This window comes from Rutidosis leptorrhynchoides, chromosome 3 (assembly GCF_046630445.1).
Source record: "Rutidosis leptorrhynchoides isolate AG116_Rl617_1_P2 chromosome 3, CSIRO_AGI_Rlap_v1, whole genome shotgun sequence".
NCBI classification, from domain to species: domain Eukaryota; kingdom Viridiplantae; phylum Streptophyta; class Magnoliopsida; order Asterales; family Asteraceae; genus Rutidosis; species Rutidosis leptorrhynchoides.
In genome coordinates this window covers 688,277,071-688,298,137 of record NC_092335.1, presented here as the reverse complement: position 1 = coordinate 688,298,137, position 21,067 = coordinate 688,277,071, and the positions used below count along the sequence as shown (strand labels likewise).

The 21,067-nt window shown below is 32.3% G+C and overlaps 3 protein-coding genes across 3 annotated transcripts; 2 read left to right on the top strand and 1 right to left on the bottom strand.

Annotated features, from left to right (window-relative positions):
* Positions 1 to 546: 546 nt before the first annotated feature.
* LOC139899490 (serine/threonine-protein kinase STN8, chloroplastic) lies at positions 547 to 4,183 on the top strand. Its single transcript, XM_071882320.1, has 5 exons — positions 547 to 1,276; positions 1,669 to 1,842; positions 1,937 to 2,341; positions 3,001 to 3,396; positions 3,490 to 4,183. The coding sequence occupies exons 1-4, from the start codon at positions 704 to 706 to the stop codon at positions 3,346 to 3,348; spliced, it is 1,500 nt and encodes a 499-aa protein (XP_071738421.1). The 5' UTR covers positions 547 to 703; the 3' UTR covers positions 3,349 to 3,396; positions 3,490 to 4,183.
* LOC139899491 (eukaryotic translation initiation factor 2 subunit beta-like) lies at positions 4,086 to 6,684 on the bottom strand. The gene is made up of 8 exons (XM_071882321.1): positions 6,640 to 6,684; positions 6,247 to 6,349; positions 6,047 to 6,133; positions 5,530 to 5,618; positions 5,274 to 5,419; positions 4,710 to 4,852; positions 4,539 to 4,624; positions 4,086 to 4,395 (listed from the first exon to the last, which is right to left on the bottom strand). Exons 1-8 carry the CDS (start codon positions 6,682 to 6,684, stop codon positions 4,318 to 4,320), a joined length of 777 nt encoding a protein of 258 aa, XP_071738422.1. The 3' UTR covers positions 4,086 to 4,317.
* A 1,845-nt stretch (positions 6,685 to 8,529) lies between these two features.
* LOC139902719 (uncharacterized) lies at positions 8,530 to 9,366 on the top strand. Its single transcript, XM_071885321.1, has 2 exons — positions 8,530 to 8,648; positions 8,748 to 9,366. The coding sequence occupies exons 1-2, from the start codon at positions 8,530 to 8,532 to the stop codon at positions 9,364 to 9,366; spliced, it is 738 nt and encodes a 245-aa protein (XP_071741422.1).
* Positions 9,367 to 21,067: the final 11,701 nt, after the last annotated feature.

Sequence of the window (21,067 nt, the reverse complement as noted above, 5' to 3'; positions counted from 1 at the left end):
CTAGCCCTCATGAGCAGTGGCGGAACTTGAACCCGGACACAGGTGGGGCGAATGTAAAAATTTAATAAAAGTTTGAATACCAGGAGGGTAAACACTAAAAAAAAACCTTATTTGTTAGTAAAAAAAAAAAATTTAGTGTAATTTTTTTTTTTTTTTCCAAATCCGGAGGGGGCGGGCACCCCCTCCGAATATAACTAAGTTCCGCCCCTGCTCATGAGGGCGTCAATGGCACCAATTAGCCCTGAGCTAGTCCGGGTTTTAGTCCTCATCCCTCACCCTCCTCCATTTCCTTCTCAACACGAAACAAAAGGTAACCAGACTTGTATATTTGATCTCAATATTTATACCACACAATAATTAATTAATATAGTGACTCTTAATTTATTCGAGTATGTCATAGTTGAGAGTATTTAGTCTTGAGTTAGTCTTGATGAGAAAATACTGACGTGACACTGATATAATGGCTAGTTTGTCATTGTTGGTTCTAAGCACTCTTATAAAACCAATGTTTTTTAAGCTCCTCCTCTTTATCAGAAAAATGACTGAACTGCTGTTTCCTCAATCTCCACACATATCCTGGCCAAAAGGATAAACCCTCACTTGTCCACGTGGCAAAAGTTCATCCCTTTGCTGACACTTACATTACCAAATCATCAAATATCAAATAATCCTTCTAAAAAATCCAACAAATTTTAATCCAACCATGGCTTCTGCTACCATGCTTTCTTCAACAAACCTCAAACTTTATTCCAAATTCATATGCTTCTCACCTTCAAAACCAAATTTACCCAGCAATATTTTCCCTCATTTCAAAAAACAACCATTAAAACTCAATGCATCTTTCAATGAAATCTCAGATGATTTATTAGAAAACACACTTCATTTAGATAAATTTCCAATTTTTAAAACAGGGTATGATCAGTTTCAAACAATTACACAAGATCTACCAGATAGTGAAAAATGGGGTGTTTTTGTGTTTGCTGGTTTACTTTGGATTTATTTAACTTCTAGACCTGGTGTTTTGTTTGGTGCCATTGATGCATATTTTTTAGCTCCTGTACAAAAGGTGATTGATGGTGTTTCTGGTAGAAGAAGCTTAAAAACTTCTGATTTTTTGATTGGTGATAAATTGGGTGAAGGATCATTTGGTGTTGTTTATTCAGGTGTTGTGGTTCCTAAAAATATGACTGTTGAGGAGAAAGTAAGACAAAGTGGGAGTAGAAGGAGGCAACTGGAAAAAGATGAAAGATTTAAAGAGAGAGTTATTCTTAAACAGGTGAAAAAAATGCTTACTTTTAGGTGATAGTTGGTCTCAAACAGGTGAAAAAGTTTGTATCTTTATCAAGATTTTGTAAAATTTGGATTCTATATTTTTGTTTGGTTCATTATATTGTGTAGGTTTATTGACCCAATTGGTAAAAATGCCTACTTTAATGAAAACTATGCTTAAACAGGTTCACCTTTTTATCAAGAATTTTACAACTTTTATTTGGTTGTTTATAGAGTTTAGTTTAGTTTAGTGACCCAGTTGGTAAAAATAGATACTTTTAGTGAGAACTATTTTCAAACAGGTGTCAAGTTTATTAGCAATTTTTATTCAATATCACTGATTGAATGGTTATTAGTTCTAGTTTTAGTAACCCAATTGGTAAAAATGCATACTTTTAGGTGAAAATTGGAGTTCAAGGTGCTATTGAATGTGGTGATTTTGAAGAATGGTTTAACTACAGGTTATCGCGTGCAGCTCCCGAGACATGTGCTGAGTTTCTCGGCAGCTTTATTTCTGACAAAAATAATTCAATATTCTCAAAGGGTGAGAAATGGCTTGTATGGAAATTTGAGGTAAATTTGATATACAATGATAAGAATCAATTAAATTAATAGTATATTGTGATAATCATAATATGCATATCATGTGTTCATATGATTAATGTAGGGAGATCGAGACCTTGGTGATTACATGAAAGATAGAATCTTTCCATTGAATTTGGAATCACTTATGTTCGGTCGAGTATTAGAAGGACTTGAATCAATAGACCGAAATGCACTAATAATCAAACAAATAATGAGGCAGATCATTTCATCACTCAAGAAAATACATGACACGGGTATTGTTCATCGGGATATAAAACCAGCCAATTTAGTGGTAACTAAAAAGGGACAGATCAAACTTATTGATTTTGGTGCAGCAACTGATTTACGTATTGGAAAGAATTATGTACCTAATCGAGGTCTTCTCGACCCTGATTATTGCCCACCGGAATTATACGTCCTCCCAGAAGAAACACCATCACCACCGCCCGAACCAGTTGCAGCTCTTCTTTCTCCTATTCTTTGGCAGGTGCTATACATTTTCATATACAGATTTTTTTAATTTTAATTTTTAATATATAGTATCGCATTATATGTGAAACATTGTTTTTGTATAGCATTTTGAATTGAAAATGATAGGGGCTAGAGGTGGCAAAATGGTTGTGTCAAGCGAATTGGGTAATGGGTCAAAATGGGTTTGGGTTAAAACGGTCATGTTGAATGCCAAATCTCTTTTTGGCATTCAGTATAATATAGAATATTTATATTTATGAAAAGAAGGCATAAAATAAAAACAAAAACTATGTTAATGCAATGATAACCAAATATTGTGGATGAAATGATTTAGAAGGGTGTATGTGTTAGAAATACACTTTTGCGCGGCTTTCTATACCCTTGAACCGTTTGATCTGCCCTTTGAGCTAGAATTCCCTATTGAGAAAATAATATAGCCCACATTATCACACTTATAAGTAAATGGGTCAAATTGCCACCAATAAGGGGTTTTTTGGATTTGCTTCCTATAATCAGTGATCTGATTTTAGGTAAATTTATGTTTAAATAAACATGGTTGGATTTTCAAGACTATTCAGAAAGCATAAACCTTTTCAACTCTCTGTTTATTTTAGGCAGTTATATAACATATTTTACTTTTTTTTTTTTTTTTTTTTTTTTTTTTTTTTTTTGCAGCTAAACAGCCCTGATCTTTTTGACATGTATTCAGCTGGAATAGTACTAATGCAAATGGCTATACCAACTTTAAGGTCAAGTGCAGGCTTAAAGAACTTCAATCTAGAACTAAAAGCTGTAAACTATGACTTAAAAAGATGGCGGGAAAAAACTCGATCTAGACCCAATACAAGTGTTCTTGATTTAGATTCAGGTAGAGGCTGGGATTTGGTTACAAAACTAATTTCAGAACGAGGTTCTTTGCGTAAAGGTCGTTTATCAGCTTCAGATGCTTTGAGGCATCCGTATTTCTTGTTGGGCGGTGATCAAGCTGCTTCTGTTCTCTCAAAGCTGAGTTTGTCTAAATAGGAAGTCAAAATTGGAAAGTGTACACATCATACTTCTGTTATTTGCCAGGTATTTGACTAAAAAAGTCAAACTCTATTTCTATGACGGTTTGACATAACCATATATATAATCACATTTTTCGTTTAAATTTTTCATTTCCAGGAAATTGGTTACTCAGATTTTAATCCAAAGATGTGATATTCTTCGGTTATACTTTGAGTTTCTGGTAAATTTGTATAAGTATTCTTACAAGGTGCGGCGACAATCTTACTTGAAAAAATGTTAGTGATCTTTCTACATATCCTATCTATGGATCTTAGAAATTAAAAGCAACTAGAATCATCATGTGTAACTAAAAGATACATTTATTTCTCCGACTTATATTACTTAGAGGTGACAGATGGGTAGGTTGGGTAATGGGTCAAAACACATACCTTTTTTGTATGGGTCAAAAGTCAAAACTTCCAGTTGGTTTGGTTGACCCGCCAACTCCTTTTAGTTTAATTCTTATATTTTAAGTATCATACTATATGTTGATATAACTGTTTACAAATTAGGAAGTTGTTAGCATCATAACACACATTGGGCGAGTTTTGACCCCTTCAAATTTTTGTAGCCATATGACATGTTTGATTAGACACAAATGTTTAAAATTCTACAAGCTTGACCTGGTTTTAGTTAGATGGTTAGTATACTCGATGGTTAGTATACTCACTTATAATAATATCAGTGTAGGTTTTTTTCAAGAGGATGACAGATCCAAAGTAGATAAATTTCAACGGTATTTATATAGCTCTAACAAGTTTAATTATCGTTGACCTTGCATTGTTGACCGTCAAGTTGACCAGGGCCAAAAATACATCATCAAGTATCAAATTTAACCAAATGAAAGAATATGTGAATTAGAGAATAAATCTTTCCGCGAGTCCTTCTCTAAATGCTGAATTTACCTGAGCTTTAATCAAAATTGACCAACAAGGAAAGTCAACTCTAGGTCCCAGCTTTCCTACGCCCGACCCGTGCAACAAAACCAGTCTTGATAGGAGCCACTGACCGCCCAGAACCACACTGTAAATAATAATAGAACATCTTTAAAAAATAAAGGAATATAATAAAAATAATATTAAAATAATAAAGAAAAAGATAACTCATCCAGTTTATGATTATGAGCAAGTTATTTGTATGTTTCGAGTCAGTTTTTAATCATTAACCTGTTCACATCTAAGGAAGAAGAGTCGGTTCTCCTTTGAAAGAATCGTATCTGGACTTCTGCAACCATTACATATGACATATTCGTCTGCAATCACGACGAATAACATTAAAACAACCTTTACAACAACATAAAGAGACACAATCGTGAGTTTTTGTGTCTAAAAACTTACTGATATATCTTCTTAGTATTCCTTCGAAATTCTTAGGAGCAAAACGGCCCTTGACTACCAATCTCTGCTGACCATCAAGGGACCCACTTGTTCCCATTTCAGCTAGTAAAAAAGTCATCACATGATCTGGTTGCCTATGCATTCTGTCAAAAAAGTAATCTGATTATTTCGTTATTATAAAGCCAGATGCGACATTTTCCAGGGACCCACATCTACACACAAAGCATATATGGAGATGTGAGACCCGTCAGGGGTGAAAGAAGTGGAATCGATCCCACTAGTGTGAATTTTTTCCTGCAAATATCAATTAAATTGTATATGACATCACTGAATTTAAAGTTGGGACCCATATGTTTTTAAAATGATAGTTTTGCTTAAAGTAAATGGCCATTTTTAGAAGAAGAAAAGAATTAAAAACTACTGATCAAATTGTATAGGATCCCTTTGAGTTTTGATCATAGAATCGCCACTGGGTCTTGTTACATTCATACATAAATGTTCGGGAACAGTCATCACATAGATAATGTCTTGTAGATGATGAAACTTAGAAAGTAAAACACTTACGTGCGGCACAAATCCATAAAGTTGACGAAAACAGTCTTTTTTGTGCCTTCACGAAGAACTTGTGGGGGTCTTACGACTGTTCGTCGTCTATCTCCAGCCAGTTCAGGGTTGTTCTCTCTTAATATATGAAAAACTCTGCTTAATAGCTGCACTTAGATTCATAAACATAACATGTTACTGAAAATTTCTATTACATTTATATAAGGAGTAACAAAATTGATTGATGATCACCATTAAATGTTAAAACGACACACACCTCCCCATAGTAGTAATCTCGATCAGTTCCTTCCCATGGTAATTTTGGTTCCAAATTCTTAACATCTTCTACATCCTTGCCTACATCACCTTCAGCACAAACAAAACATGTTTATATAATAACAACATATGACAATTTCAAACATTTTGATGATGTTATAAGTCAAAAGAGTCATTTGAAAAGAAAAACTGCTTAAAGGAAACGGGTCGAAACGGTCAAAAGTTGCCCAAATTTATCTTCAATGAAGTAACTATCAACATATAGGCCTATATAAGGTTTATATGTTTTTTGACCCGTTAACCATCCTGCAAAAGCAACCCATATTGCCACTTTAATTTTGTAATGGCATGTTAAACACAATGAAGTTTATGATATAATGTGAACCTGCTCCCGAGTGAGAACTTCCGTCATTAGTCAAATCAGTTCCCACCTAGCAAAACAAACATCAACATATCAAGGTTGACCGTAGTTATAGAAACGATTTATTATTATTTTTTCTTTCTAAAAATATACAAACAAGGGTCGTCTGCAAACACTTGGAAACTTACTGCTTTTTTCTTCTTCTTTTTCATACCAGCAAATGCATTTTCTACGCCATCTGCAACTGCAGGAAACTACATTAGTCTATACAAAACCATTGATAAAGTATTTGAAATTTTAAGACATAAAGTTACAAGTTCGAAGTTTGATAAGGAAAATTAGTAAAATAGGCTCAACTTGATAGGTTATCGATCTTTTCAGATAAGTGTTCATCTTCTCCAATATCCTGGATTACCACCTTTTTCTTCTTCTTTTTCTTTGTGGGATCAAAAGGGGCAATCTACATAAATAACTCAACCATCAAAATTCAAACATCAATCAATTCCTAATAATGATATTATCGCGTGGTTTTACACCCTAGTACAAACATGGACTAGTTCGATTATAAGGTTATGTTTCATTTATTTATTCTTTTAATTAGTGTATAGAGACATAGAGATAGTTATTTTGTAATTGGTGTGATCACGTATCCATGAGTGTTATTATTATCAACACGAACAGAATTTCCACAATGCAAATGCTCATTTCTATGAATTATAATCGTTTGTTGACATAAATCGGATTACTTACTTCATGGATATCTTCTTTGGATTCTGACGAGGTTTGTTCAGCCATAATTAATTGATTGAATTAAACAAATGCAATGAGAAGAGACCTAAAATAAACTTGAAATTTCTGAAATATGTATATATATGATTACAAGATTAGGGATGAAGAAATACCTAGGGAGAGATTTTGGGATCATACGAGAATCACTTGAAAATTGCCATTTATAGTTTAAGACCTATGACCTATTCATTCCATCATGTACTTTGAAAAACTAATAATGTTTGTTAGACCAGAGCCTATGGTTCGTCTTTGTCTCAGTCATTTAACAATTTCAAAAAGACACCATAGGTTACACGTAGTCATTTTATGTCATTTAATGGAACTTTTAGGAATTCGTCGTACTTGAGAGGATGGAGGACGTTGATATCAAGTGGGCCCTTGAAAGAAAAGCCAAGATTTTTAACTATACATGAACCGTTAACTGTTTTATACGAGTATTATTTATTGTTGTTACAAATATTTATATTTGATAATATAGAATAAGTGGACCAATCTTTTAAAGAAGTGAATCATAATTGGTAATGTTGAGTCTTTTTTATTCTTTATAAAGATATGTTGATGTGGCGATGACGTGAAATACAGTCTTTTTTAAGAAGCATGTCATGGTTAGGAGTGGTCTTAATTAATCAATCGAACTATGGTGGATGTGAATTTCTGGTGTATTTACGCTTTAAAAATACAAATAGTTTAACAAAATCAATCTACTTTCCACCAATAAACTATTATTGATTCTATCAAAATTCATTTTTGATTTGTGAAAAACAAAAGAGATATATAATTGAGACAACTTAAATGAAAATATGAATAGTTGTTATGAACTGAGATAGCTCAGAATAAGGTGTAAGATAAATATGCAAGACCAAAGTTTGTAATTTGTATATTTATTGAATTATATAAAGTAATCTAAACATTTGTTCTTTAATTTTATTTTGTATTTATTTATGGGTTAAGAATGAGCAGAGACTGAAGTTGTCATTTCTGGAACTGAAGTTTTGTGGCTGAACTGTAAAAAGAAAAAGCTGGTTGTATGAGGAGTGAAGACTTCAAGGGCAATTCTGCAAATTAAATTATTTATATATAATTTATTTTTATTCAGTATCATTTTTTCTGTATTTTTTGGCCGATATCTTTCTCTCTCAAATTAGGGTTTACTGTTTTGATTCAATTTGTAAGTGATAACAAGATCAAATTGTATTGATCTTGTTAAGTGTGAATCATTGTGTAATTGAGTGAGCTGGATCGTTTGTTTTCTTTGTTTAATTTAATTAACCTCTTGTGATTAGAGGTTTTATCCTTCTGTGATTGAATGATTATATCTTGTGATTCTTCTATAGTTTGTTCATGGTATCAGAGCGGCAAGGTTGATTTCGTTCGATCTATTGGTTAATTGATAACTAATTTTCAGATCTGAAAATTAGGGTTTCTGTTCTTCAATCAATTCTTTCAAGATTGGTTGAAAGTGTGACTGTTATTGCTGTGTTTGGGTTCGACAACGATTTGTGGATTCTTTTGTTGGGTCGATTTTGCTAATCAGAAGTTGTTTGATTGAAAACCCTAATTTTGGAAAATTATGGTTTGTTCATCTTTGATCTTGTTGTTCTTCTGCTGCAAACTTGTCTTCAGAGGGAAGTCTCGTGTTTATTCGTGCTTTATTTTACACTGACTAGATCTCTACGCCCAACTCTTGATCTAGATCCTTTGAGATCTATGAAAACCTGATCAAGCGTAGATTGATCTTGACCATTTACTTGATATATTGTTTAATCTGTATTTTTTTGAATCATTGCATGATTATTTGTTAAATGTTTGTGCTGATTTGATCTTATTTGTTATCTTCTTGTTACTGCAACCATGTCTGATGATAGTTCTGTTAGTTCTGGTAGTATTACTAAGATTAGTAAACTTGAATTTAATGATCCTTTGTATTTACATCCTAGTGATACATTTGGTGCTTCTTTAATCACACAAAAGTTAAAAGGAACTGAAAATTATAATGTTTGATCTTGTGCTATGAAACTTGCTTTACAAACTAAAAATAAACTTGGGTTTATTGATGGTACTTGTGTCAGATATGAATATGAGGATGATGAAGTGTTATTAGGTCAATGGGATAGATGTAACTTTGTTGTTCTTACATGGATTCTAATGTCTCTGTCTGAAGATGTATACAATGGTCAAAAAATTTCAAAAACAGCTGAATTTGTTTGGAATGAGTTAAAAGAAACCTATGACAAGATAGATGCATCTGTTACATTTAATCTATATCAAAAAATTAATTCATGTAGTCAATCTGGTCAATCATTATCTGACTATTATCATAACTTGAATGCTATGTGGAGACAATTTGATGATATGGTTAAAATTGATGATATTGTGTCTGCTAATAAATCTTTCCAAGAACATAGTCAATTTCTAAAGCTTATGCAGTTTTTAATGGGTCTTGATGATGTTTATGTGCCTATTAGAAGTCAAATTCTTACTTCTGATCCTGTTCCATCTGTTAAAACTGCTTTTTCAATTATTTCTAGGGATGAGTCTCATAGATTGCATTCTGCATCTAGTTCTAATGTCAATAAGATACACTCATCTGCTTTTAATTCTAAAACTGCTAATTTTGTTAATGGTAGTAATTCTACAAATAACAAGAAAAAAAATACAAAATCCACCTCTGAAATGCACAAACTGTAACATGCTTGGTCATACTATTGAAAGATGTTATGAACTAATTGGATATCCACCTGGTTATATTAAAAAACCTTTCAATCAAGGTGCTCCTAGGTTTAACAGTAATAATTGTGTTACTGAAAAACATAATTCTTGTACTACTAATGTTCAATTGACTAGTGATCAGATTATGAAGCTCCTTAATCTTGTCAATGAGAAACCTGTTTACAATCAAGTGGAGTCAAACATGTCAGGTAGTATACAAAACAATAATGTGTTTTTTAATTCACAGTTTGATAAATTTTTCTCTTCAAACATCTTTCAATATAAAAATGATTCAAAAGGTTGGATTATTGATTCAGGTGCAAACCAACACATGGTTTTAAATACTCAAAATTTAAACAAAGTTATTGATGTTTCAGATTTAAATTTAACTGTCAATCATCCAAATGGTACTGTTGCTAAAATTTTACAAATGGGAACTTTAAAACTGTCTGATAATATTGAACTGTATGATGTTTTAGTCATTCCTCAATACTGTGTTAGTTTACTGTCTGTGAACAAAATGATTAAAGATAGCAATCTTGTTGTTAGTTTTGATGCAAATAAATGTTATATTCAGGATTTGATTCAAAAAAGACTGATGGGGACTGGTAGTGAATTTGATGGTCTTTACTTCTTTGATGAAAATTTCAATGGTAATATGTTTAAATGTAACATGATTTATTCAAATTTGTCTAAAAGTAAACTGTGGCATGAAAGACTTGGACAACCTGCATATCAAGCTTTGAATGAATTAAGTGATAAACTTGGTTTTAATAAAGTTAATAAAATGTTGAACCATGTGAAACTTGTCATAAAGCAAAACAAACAAGAGATCCTTTTCCATTAAGTAATCATAAAACAAAAAGTTTAGGAGACTTAATACATCTTGACAAATGGGGTCCTTATAAAGTTAAAGGTAAATAAGGATTTAGATATTTTCTAACTGTTGTTGATGATTTTTCTAGGACTGTCTGGACTTATTTGTTAAAACCCAAAGAAGAAGTGTTTAGCTGTTTTGAAATTTTTTACAATTTAATTTTAAATCAATTTGGTAAATGTGACGACCAGGAAATTTTCGACCAAATTTAAACTTTAATCTTTATATGTTTCTGACACGATAAGCAAAGTTTGTTAAGTTGAATCTCAAGAATTGTAAACTGTGTTCATACATTCATTTAACGTCGACCAAATTCCAATGATTCACGAACCAGTATATGAACTGATATGATTATATATGTATATATTATAACTTGAAAATGTTAACAAAGTATTAGACGTATAATACTTTACATGAACGTATTTGTTTCAAAATATATTTAAAATAGTTATCGATAGAATTAGAAGATAATATCAAATGATTGATTTTTCAGATACATTGTATGATTACAAGTCTCTGTTAAGAGGTCCACTTTGATTTAGGAAACCTTTCCTTTTTAACGGTATTCGGAAAATGGTAAAGTGATTTGCATATAAGAACAATATGTCAAATATCGAGAGTTAGACAAAAGCTAGTGGAAGACTAAATTACATAATAATCAATTGATTTGATTTCAAAGATACGCAACACTTTTCGAGATAATAAAACTAGATTATTAATGTCTACGTTTAAATAACGTAAATTGGAATATTAGTTGTTAGATACATATATAAATAACCTGCAACGTGTATTTAAACCGTGTTCATTAAATATATATGTTTCCCAATTAGTTACGTACACGATAGTAACACTCGTTAACTGATGCGATTGATACTTAAAACGTTAGTACATAAATGAATGATATTTATTTAAATTTTAAAATGAAAACTGAAACGACCTGTTCATATTACTATAAATGCAGTACGTTATTCATTGGTCCATAGCGAGGTATTTGACCTCTATATGATACGTTTTAGAAAATATTGCATTCATTTCATAGAAAGCACACCATTATTATACATAATGCATGTTTTAAACAAGCGGGCGATTATTTAGGAGATAATCTCCATAATACATCAGTTTTCAAATACTACACACGTGACATAACAATCGAATATAATACATGACAAAGGTTTTATTGAATGCAACACTTCATTTAAACAAAAGCATGAGACTCCATGCACAGCTTGCTCAGGTTATGCAACAGCGGAAGACTTTCTTAAGGACCTGAGAATAAACATGCTTAAACAGTCAACACAAAGGTTGGTGAGATATATAGGTTTAAAGCTAGCATCGATATAAATATAGACTACAAGATTTCATAGTTATAAATATTTCAAATAAGATATTCTATAAGTTGTTGAGAGCTTCGGTAACCATACTTAACCATAAATGTAGCATATTCCCTTTATTATGAAATCTCCCTACACTGTACCAAGTGTAGTAAAAACGAAGTACTATGCAACCGTTTACGATACTAGAGCGACTAGCCCGGTTGGGGTTGTCAAACCCGATAGATCTATCACTAGGATTCGCGCGTTTAGTAAAGTCTCGCTTTTTGATAGGAGTAGGTGCGGCAGGGCACTCTTCATTCGAAACTAATGAATGTCAGTGTAAATATAGTTACCAAGCTATTAGGGAAAATATGCAAGGTGGTACAACTCAACGTAGAATATATTTTAAGTACTTGTGTCCATGGCGTAAAACATAAATTGCATGTATTCTCATCTCAAAATATTTTTAGAGTTTAAAAATGGGACTATATACTCACTTTCACGTATTTTCACTTCGTCGGAAAATAAGACTTGGCCACGGATCGATTCACGAACCTATGATAACATATACATATATCAAAGTATGATAGAAATATATTCACATCATATTTGTATTTACATGTTGACGATTTAAGTTGTTAAGTTAGTAGTCCAACGTTAGTAGTCCACAATTAGTAATCCATAATTAGTAGTCCACGATTAGTATTACATAGTATACACGTATTGTATAAGACTCAATCATGACCCACAATACCGCTATTGTAGTTACATGTATTGTTTATATGGGTCTTTTAATTTATCCAACGTATTGTGTAACCATGACATGTTAGAATACATGTATAATACAAGAAAAGTTAGTTAGAATATGGTTAGTATAGATTTTGTAAAAACAATCCCGAATTCATTTTAGCCATTTTTAACCAATATTGTTTTGCTCATATCTTTTTCGTTATAAATCCGTTTTGAGTGAATCAAATTGCTATGGTTTCATAATGAACTGTAGTATTTAGAACTAAACTGAAAAAGTAGTGGTTTATAGTCAGAGTTACAGGTTACAAGTAATATTTGAAAGAGGTAGTCATTTCCGTCGAAAAACGACGTCTTGATGACCATTTTGAAAAACATATTTCTACTTTGAGTTTAACCATAATTTTTGGATATGATATCATGTTCATATGAAATATAATTTTCCCAGAAGAACAAATTTTAATTCAAATATTATCATAGTTTTTAATTATCCAACCCAAAACAACTCCCGGTTTTACTATGACGGCGTATGTCCGGTTTTACGGTGTTCTTCGTGTTTTCAGGTTTTAAATTATTAAGTTAGCATATCATATAGATATAGAACATGTGTTTAGTTGATTTTAAAAGTTAAGTTAGAAGGATTAACTTTGTTTGCTAACAAGTTTAGAATTAACTAAACTATGATCTAGTGATTACAAGTTTAAATCTTCGAATAAGATAGTTATATATATATATATATATATATATATATATATATATATATATATATATATATATATATATATATATATATATATATATATATATATATATATGTATATATATGTATATATATGAATCGAATGATGTTATGAACATCATTACTATCTCAAGTATAGTAGGTAAATCTACTGGAAATGATGAGAAAATAACTTGAGCTTCAAAGGATCTCTGATGGCTTGGAAGTTCTTGAAGCAGAATCATGACACGAAAACAAGTTCAATAAAGATTACTACTTGATTTAAGATAGTTATGTTTATTGGAATTGAACCAAAGCTTGGATATGATTATTACCTTGATTAAGAATGAAAAGTTACTGAGATTAGATGAAAGTTCTTGATCTTTGATGAGTTGTTGGATTGGATTAAAAAGATTGAAAGTAATCTTGCAACTTCTTGATTCTAGGTTGTTTTTATGATGATTAAAGCTCGTAATTGAAGCTAAATGATGGGGAAAATGCTTGGAGATGATCAAGTATGAAGTTAGGAGTATTTTGAGAGAGAATTGGAAGTGTAAGTATGAGAAAATGGAATGAAGAAATGGTGTGCATGCATAAAAATGTTTTTAGTTTATAAAGAAAAAAAAGATTCCTAATTTTGTTTTCTTGCTAAATAATTTATGCTACTTGAAAAATGGTTGATTCTACATGTTTCTTAATCATTTAAGGCTTCTAAGGAGCAGATTTTTATTGGTATATACCAATAGTAAATATATCTAGAAGCTGGGTATAATACGAGTGCAAATACCGAGCGAATACGAGTAGAATTCTTGATGAAAATAAATGGGAATACAATTGTGATTATTTTTGTTAAGTAAGAGTGTTTTGATATATATATTGAAGTCCTTCAAATGTGTATTAATACATCTTAATACACTATATATATATTGATGATGTAGCGTGAGGGTAAGAAATAGTATTATTTTTAATGCAAAATACTACAAAATATGACACAAGTTTTATTAATTTACGGATGTGATATACCTAAACCTTGCTACAACATTATAGGCAGTGTACCTAATCGTAGAGTAGTGTAGTTTTTAGTAAGTCCGGTTCGTTCCACAGGGAGCTAGTGATTACGTACTATATTTTTATAAAACTATATTTATATAATATATATATATATATATATATATATATATATATATATATATATATATATATATATATATATATATATATATATATAAGTAGTAATATTATTATAAAAGGGGGTTTTTTTACCGTTTAATGACCGGTTTGTCGATTTTATATTTTTAAGCGTAAAGATAAATGACAATAATTAAAGTGCGTAAAATATATAAATGACAATAAATAAAATAACAATAAATAAAATTGCGATAGAATATGAAATAAAAGGATTATGCTTATTTAAACTTCCGTAATCATGATGTTTAACGTTTTGATTTTAATTAATTGTTACTCGGGTTAATTGTCCTTTGTCATGGTTTATTTGATACCTATCTGGTTTGTATCCATAATAGTCCATCGGTCATAAATATAAAGTGCGAGTGTCCTCGTCAAATTACCCTTATACCCGAAGTCAAATATTCCAACTAATTAAGGATTTAAACTGTGATGCAGTTATCACTTCTGTCAACAATTACACCAGTTATCACTGTATGTAATCTACCCCTGTTTTGATTAGATATGAATATTAATTTACCCACTTGATCAGTTTGAATAATCAATTACCCAACCCGAATAATTAATTAAATGATTATAATAGATTCCATATGAACGTCTCTAAATAGGACAACCATAATCATTATTAATTATTAGGATAATTAATTTGAAGATAGGTTCGACAGACTCCAATGAGTTGTCACTCAATTAGACAATACCACCCATCTATTAATAGTCAATAGTCCAATTTCCACAAGTGTCGGTCTTTTGCCCAAACCTTAATTATGGTACAAAATCCAATAACCCCGTCTTAATATTTAATCAAACATCATGATTAATTCGGCTTAAATAAGCATAATAATAACTTAGTTACGAGACATTAATTTAAAAAGGAAGAACATAACTTACAGTGATTATTAATCGTGTAGCGTTACACGGACAGAGTTTCGACTTAAAACCCGTAAAACATTTCTTACAATAACCCAACTAAACCATAACTTTATTATTAAAATTAACTTATATTAAAATTATAATATAAATATATATTACATATTACAGAAGAGAGAAAGAAATATGAAGAAAGGTGTTCTTTTCATTACACCGTGAATTTCATTTTATAGACAATTGGTGATTTGAAATTTTCACTTATGACCCCTTAACTATGCTCAATTAACAACTTTTTATTATTTATTATTATTCTTATTATGAATTATTTAAATATTATATTATATTCTTGAGCATAGTTAACTTGTAATTTTAGCTCCGTTGCGTCGAGCGTTGAAAGTTGGTTCATGTCTCGGTTCCGAATTTTCGAACGTCCTTGCGTACAATTTAATATCTTGTACTTTGCGTTTTGTAACTTGTACTCTTGTCATTTTTAGACGTTTCTCATCAATAATTTGAACCACTTGGATTGTATCTTGTACATTTGAGCTTTTTGGACGTTTGCGTCTTCAAATCTTCGTTTTCGCCTTTTGTCTTCGCACTTATTTATTTAAACAATTACAATGAAAATATAATACAATTACATATGAAAACCTATTATTTAGGAGGGATATTGCTATGAAATATATGTTCCTTTTTAGCCTTATCAAATATCCCCACACTTGAGCGTTGCTTGTCCTCAAGCAATACAGAACTTGAAATAAAAACATACATGAATCACTTTTTTATTCATCACACTTTGTACATCAGTGATTTTGATATGGTGGTATAAACAATGATAGTAATGATTGAACCATGGTTAAAGGTGGGTGTGTCATCCACAGTTGCCTCGGGTTTAGGTCAACGACACTTGCAATCAAATAGCCGATTTACTTTCGGTTTTCAAAGCAAAGTGCACATTTGAAAGGCGGTTTACAGTTCCACATGACTATGAAAATTTAGATCTGTTAGGAAATTGGATCTTTATGAAAACATTTGATCTTTTAAAAATTCAATCTAGCTTTTACCCTAGACAAGTTTTCCGGAATAACCCTTCACCGGTGTTTGCAAAATATTTTTGTGGGTTGTGTGGGTTTCAGATTTGAAAATTTTAGCTCAACACTTGTGATTTTGTGTTACCCACTTGCTAACCTTGTATTAGGAAAGCAACACGTCCAGTTTACTTGTCCCGTATATTACCTTTCGGCAAACTACCGTCCGGTTGTAAAGGAAAGCGATGAACAAGAAACTGTTAAGGCAATGTCCCGTGACATGCTTTTAATTATGGTCCAAAAACGTGTCGGATACTTTTACTATCCTTTGTAGGAGCAATAGTAAAGCTCACCCTTATAATTTGTCAGTTTGGCACAAGGTCCTGTCTCCGACCATGCTATGCAACCACCGTTCTTACGGTTGACACCCGATTTGGTTCAGGTGACCTAATGAATTCCAATGAATTCTTAGGATTTTACGTTCAATGGTAATGAACGCATTGAAAATAGGTTTTCAGAAAACAAATCGGTTTGTATTTTGATCAAAATATTTTCTCGTTCAAGCTCGAGTTTAGATATCATCGAATTCCATGAGTTTAAATTCTCAATCTTTAAGGTCAATCTCAAGGATTGAGTAATATCAGTCTTAAAAGCTGATTTTTAATCTTTAAGGAGATTATCCTTTCTGGAGATCTGATTCATTAGTCTTATCAAGCTAATTTGCACGGTGCCCCCCATTGTACGAGATAAATCCTTCTCATGGTTAGGATAAATCTGACCACTTGGCGACCCTGTTTGATGCTGAGGTCCGTGGATTTCCTGCTGATTTTAGAGATGACTTTTCTAGATTTTTCGTCAACCTACAGCTGGTCTGGACGACAACTTCTTGACCTAAATCAAGAAGCGCGTGTCTTTTTCGGAAGACTTTACTTCCTTTTAATGATGGAATTGATTCATCGTGTAGATTCATCTTTCTTTAAAATATATTACAGTAAACCGGGTAAAACTGATTAGTATCGTCCAAAGCAAAAGTACCTGCAATAATTCTTATACAAAAATGTGATAGATAGTTTTTAATTGAATAACTTGGTACATTCTCCCCACACTTAGCTTTTTTCATACGTCTTTTTATATCTTAATAAATAAATTCAAACGTTTTAGTTGTTTCTCAATTTATGTCCTTTCCGAGGTAACAATAATTTCGGCATTAATACCTAGTTTTATCGTTCATAAATATGTATAAACATGATTTTGAATTCATTTAGTTAAAAAAATTTTAAAATTTTCATAATATTTAGAAAATAAGCCAAGTATAAACCCGAGAGAATTTATAACCCTTCCCCACACTCGAGATCATGCAATGCCCTCATTTGCATGAAATCAGACTATAATTATAAATTTATGAGGGTGATTAGTGTAGGAAAGTGATTAAAAATACCCAGTTTGTAATTACAAAGCTCATCGAATGATAGATGGCGCGCCTCATCGTTCATTCCTTCATTTATTATATCACATTTGTTGTTTTGCATCTTGTCGTCAAAATCAGTAGCTTTTGCTGAACTTAAGGTTAGTCTTTGAAAGTGCGTTGTTTTACCCTGTTGTTTACATGATAAAATACAAACATATATACATATTTTTAAAGTTGAGTATATTACCCCACGTTCAAAAATTTATAAAATCAATTTTTTTTTTTGCATACTTTAAATCAATAAAATTAAAAATAATGATGACAAAATTTTTCGCCCCGCCCTCGGGTAAAGTAATTTCGGCTCAACGACCTAGTCTTCAACTCACGACGAATTTTAGAAATCATTTTTTTTCAACTTAATGAAATAAAGTAAATTTTTGTTTTTAAATTCACACAAAACTTAAAAAGAAAACATATTAATTTCATATAAAACCTAAAAAACAAAAAAATTTAGAATGGGGGGAGAAAACTAGTTGTTTAGTGTCTGCTAGTGGAAAAGACCAATCGGATTCCATTCTCGGAACTACACGAGAACAGAACAACTAACTCCAAACAGCATTTTCTTTTTAGAATATTTGAATCTCCTCACACTTAGGTAGATGTGGTGTCGAAATTGTGATTAACTTCATCGTCAATTTCTCTTGGACCATAATCAACTTGCATATCTGTGACTTTTGCTTTAAGCCAGTGACCAGCTTTTTCCGTAATATCCACAAATTCAACTAGCTTCGCCTTTTCTTTAAGCGACAGATTGGATACTAACCGGTTATATAACTTAAAGTTCCCCTTACTTTTAGCATCAATAACCCGTTTAAAAAGTTTCTTCATTGAACTGTTAATAACGGGGTCATTTAATTTCGTATCAACTATGGGGTTCTTTATTATCAAGTCATCATTAGGTGTTACTTCATTTTCCCCACACTTAGGCGTTCTATTATTGTTAAGCATTACCGTTGGAGTTGGTAAAACAACATGGTTCTTACCAATCGTTTTTGTCGGTTCAACGGTTTTGGTTTGTGGATATTTAGACTTTCGAATCATAAAGGTGATCGATTTCTCATCATTATTAAGTGTCATTCTACCCTTTCTTACATCAAATAACGCCCCGGTGGACGCTAAGAATGGTCGACCTAAAATTAGAGGAACGTTTGAGTCCTCTTCTATGTCAATGACAATGAATTCGACTAGAAAGGTTAAATTACCTACTTGAACGGGTAGGTTGTCAGCAATTCCAACTGGGTGCTTAATGGTTTGATCAAGGGGTCGAACACTCATATCCGTTGGAGTTAACTCACCTACACCTAATCTCTTATATAATGAAAGAGGCATAACACTCACACTTGAACCTAAATCTGCTAGTGCATCATACATGACACAGTCACTAAGTAGACAAGGAACAATAAATTCACCCGGATCACCTACCCTAGGTGGAGGATTTGGTGGAACTGTCTTCACCGGGTTTACTTCTACTGTTTTTGTTTCTTGCACTTTTTTATTCTTCTTCTTCTTCTTTCCAGAGGTATCACAAACTTTATTACCTATTACTTGCTCATACTCAACTCCTTTTCTTGAAAACAGGATGGGTGGTCTGTATGGTGCCACCACTGGCTTTACATACTCGGGTGGTGGTGGTGGTGTAACTTCTTCATTGTTACTTACATATAAAACCTTCCCATCTTCTGATGCTGGTTTTTCAGAATTTGTTGAAACCATATTAACATTTTCATTCTGAGGATTTACTTCAGTATTACTCGGTAGCTTTCCTTGTTTCCTTTCACTCATCAATCTAACAAGAGTACCTACTTGTTTTTCTAGATTCAAAATAGAAGCTTGTTGAGTTCTAAATGACTGATCAAACCTCTCATTCGTTTGAGTTTGAGTTTCAATAAATTGTGTTTGAGATTCAACTAGCTTAAATACCACTTCTTCCAGATTTGACTTTTTCTCTTCGGTTTGTTGTGGTGGTTTATACAAGCCAGGTCTTTGTTGATTGAAAGTGTTGTTTTGAGTTGGTTGGTTATTCGGACCTTGTTGGTTATACGAGTTATTGTCGGGTCCTTTTAGATTGTAAAGAATGTTTTGATTTGATGTTTAGCCTTGGCGGTTGATAATTATTCTGATAACTATTTTCCAGCCTTTGGTTCATGTAGACAACTTTCTCACGTTGTTCCATCGTTTGTTCAATGTGACAGTCTTTCATTAAGTGTGGTCCACCGCATTGCTCACAACTGATTCGTATTGCGTGAATATCTTTATTCAGCTTTTCCATTCGTCTCTCGAAAGCATCTATTTTTGCGGAAACGGAATCAAAGTTATGGCTAGAATCAGCTCTAGCTGCTTTAGATGATCTAACGATATCTTTTTCTTGGTGCCACTCATGTGAGTGGGAAGCAGTGTTATCAATAATTTTGTAAGCATCAGTTTCGGTTTTCTTCATAATAGAACCACCAGCTGCTGTGTCGATATCTTTTCGTGTAGCAATGTTTACGCCTTTATAGAAGATTTGCACTATTTGAAAAGTATCTAATCCGTGTTGAGGACATCCTCTCAACATCCTTCCGAATCTTGTCCACGCCTCATATAATGTTTCATTTGGTTTTTGCACGAACGTGGCAATTTCTCCTTGAAGTCTCACGGCTTTAGATGCCGGAAAGAATCTTTGAAGAAATTTCTCAACTAAAACATCCCATGTGTCAATCGTTCCTTCAGGTAATGATTCTAACCAATCTTTGGCTTCTCCCTTTAAAGTCCATGGGAACAACATAAGATAAATAGTTTCATCCTCAACTTCTCGGATTTTAAAGAGATTACAAATCCGATTAAAAGTTCGAAGATGTTCGTTTGGATCTTCTTTTGTTGTACCATCAAATTGGCACTGATTGGTGATCATGTGTAGGATTTGTCCTTTGATTTCAAAATCTGATGCTCTAACATCTGGCTGAATAATGGCGTGACCTTGGCCCGTGCGTGTGGCTCTCATTCGATCTTCCATACTTAGAGGTTCCGTTACTTCCATAATTGAATTTGTTGAATACGAATCACTAGAAGATTCTGATTTAACGGTTTGTGGTTCAGGAGGAATGATTAGTGGTTCAGGATCTTGGAATTGTCCTTGAATATCCTCCGGGTTCTTGGTTGTGAGAGCCTTTATATTTAGGGTTTAAAAATTGGATTATCGGAAATTTGAGTTGGAGTACTTGGTCGTCTAGATGATGATTCTAAAGAAAAATCAACGGCGATAATATTGGCTAGATGTCTTGATCGAGTTACAGGTAGTGAATGTATGAAAGGTGGTGAACGTTTTGCTCGGTGCATTCACAAAATATCCTATTAGTTATAAAAATAGAAAAACTTATATAAGTTGTCCAATTAATAGACTTTTCTGATTTTGCCCACGTTTCGAATAGCCAAAAGATGCAGCAGAGGGGCAGGATTCGTTTGGTCTCAATATAATTGAGGACTGTTTGGCTCCAATAA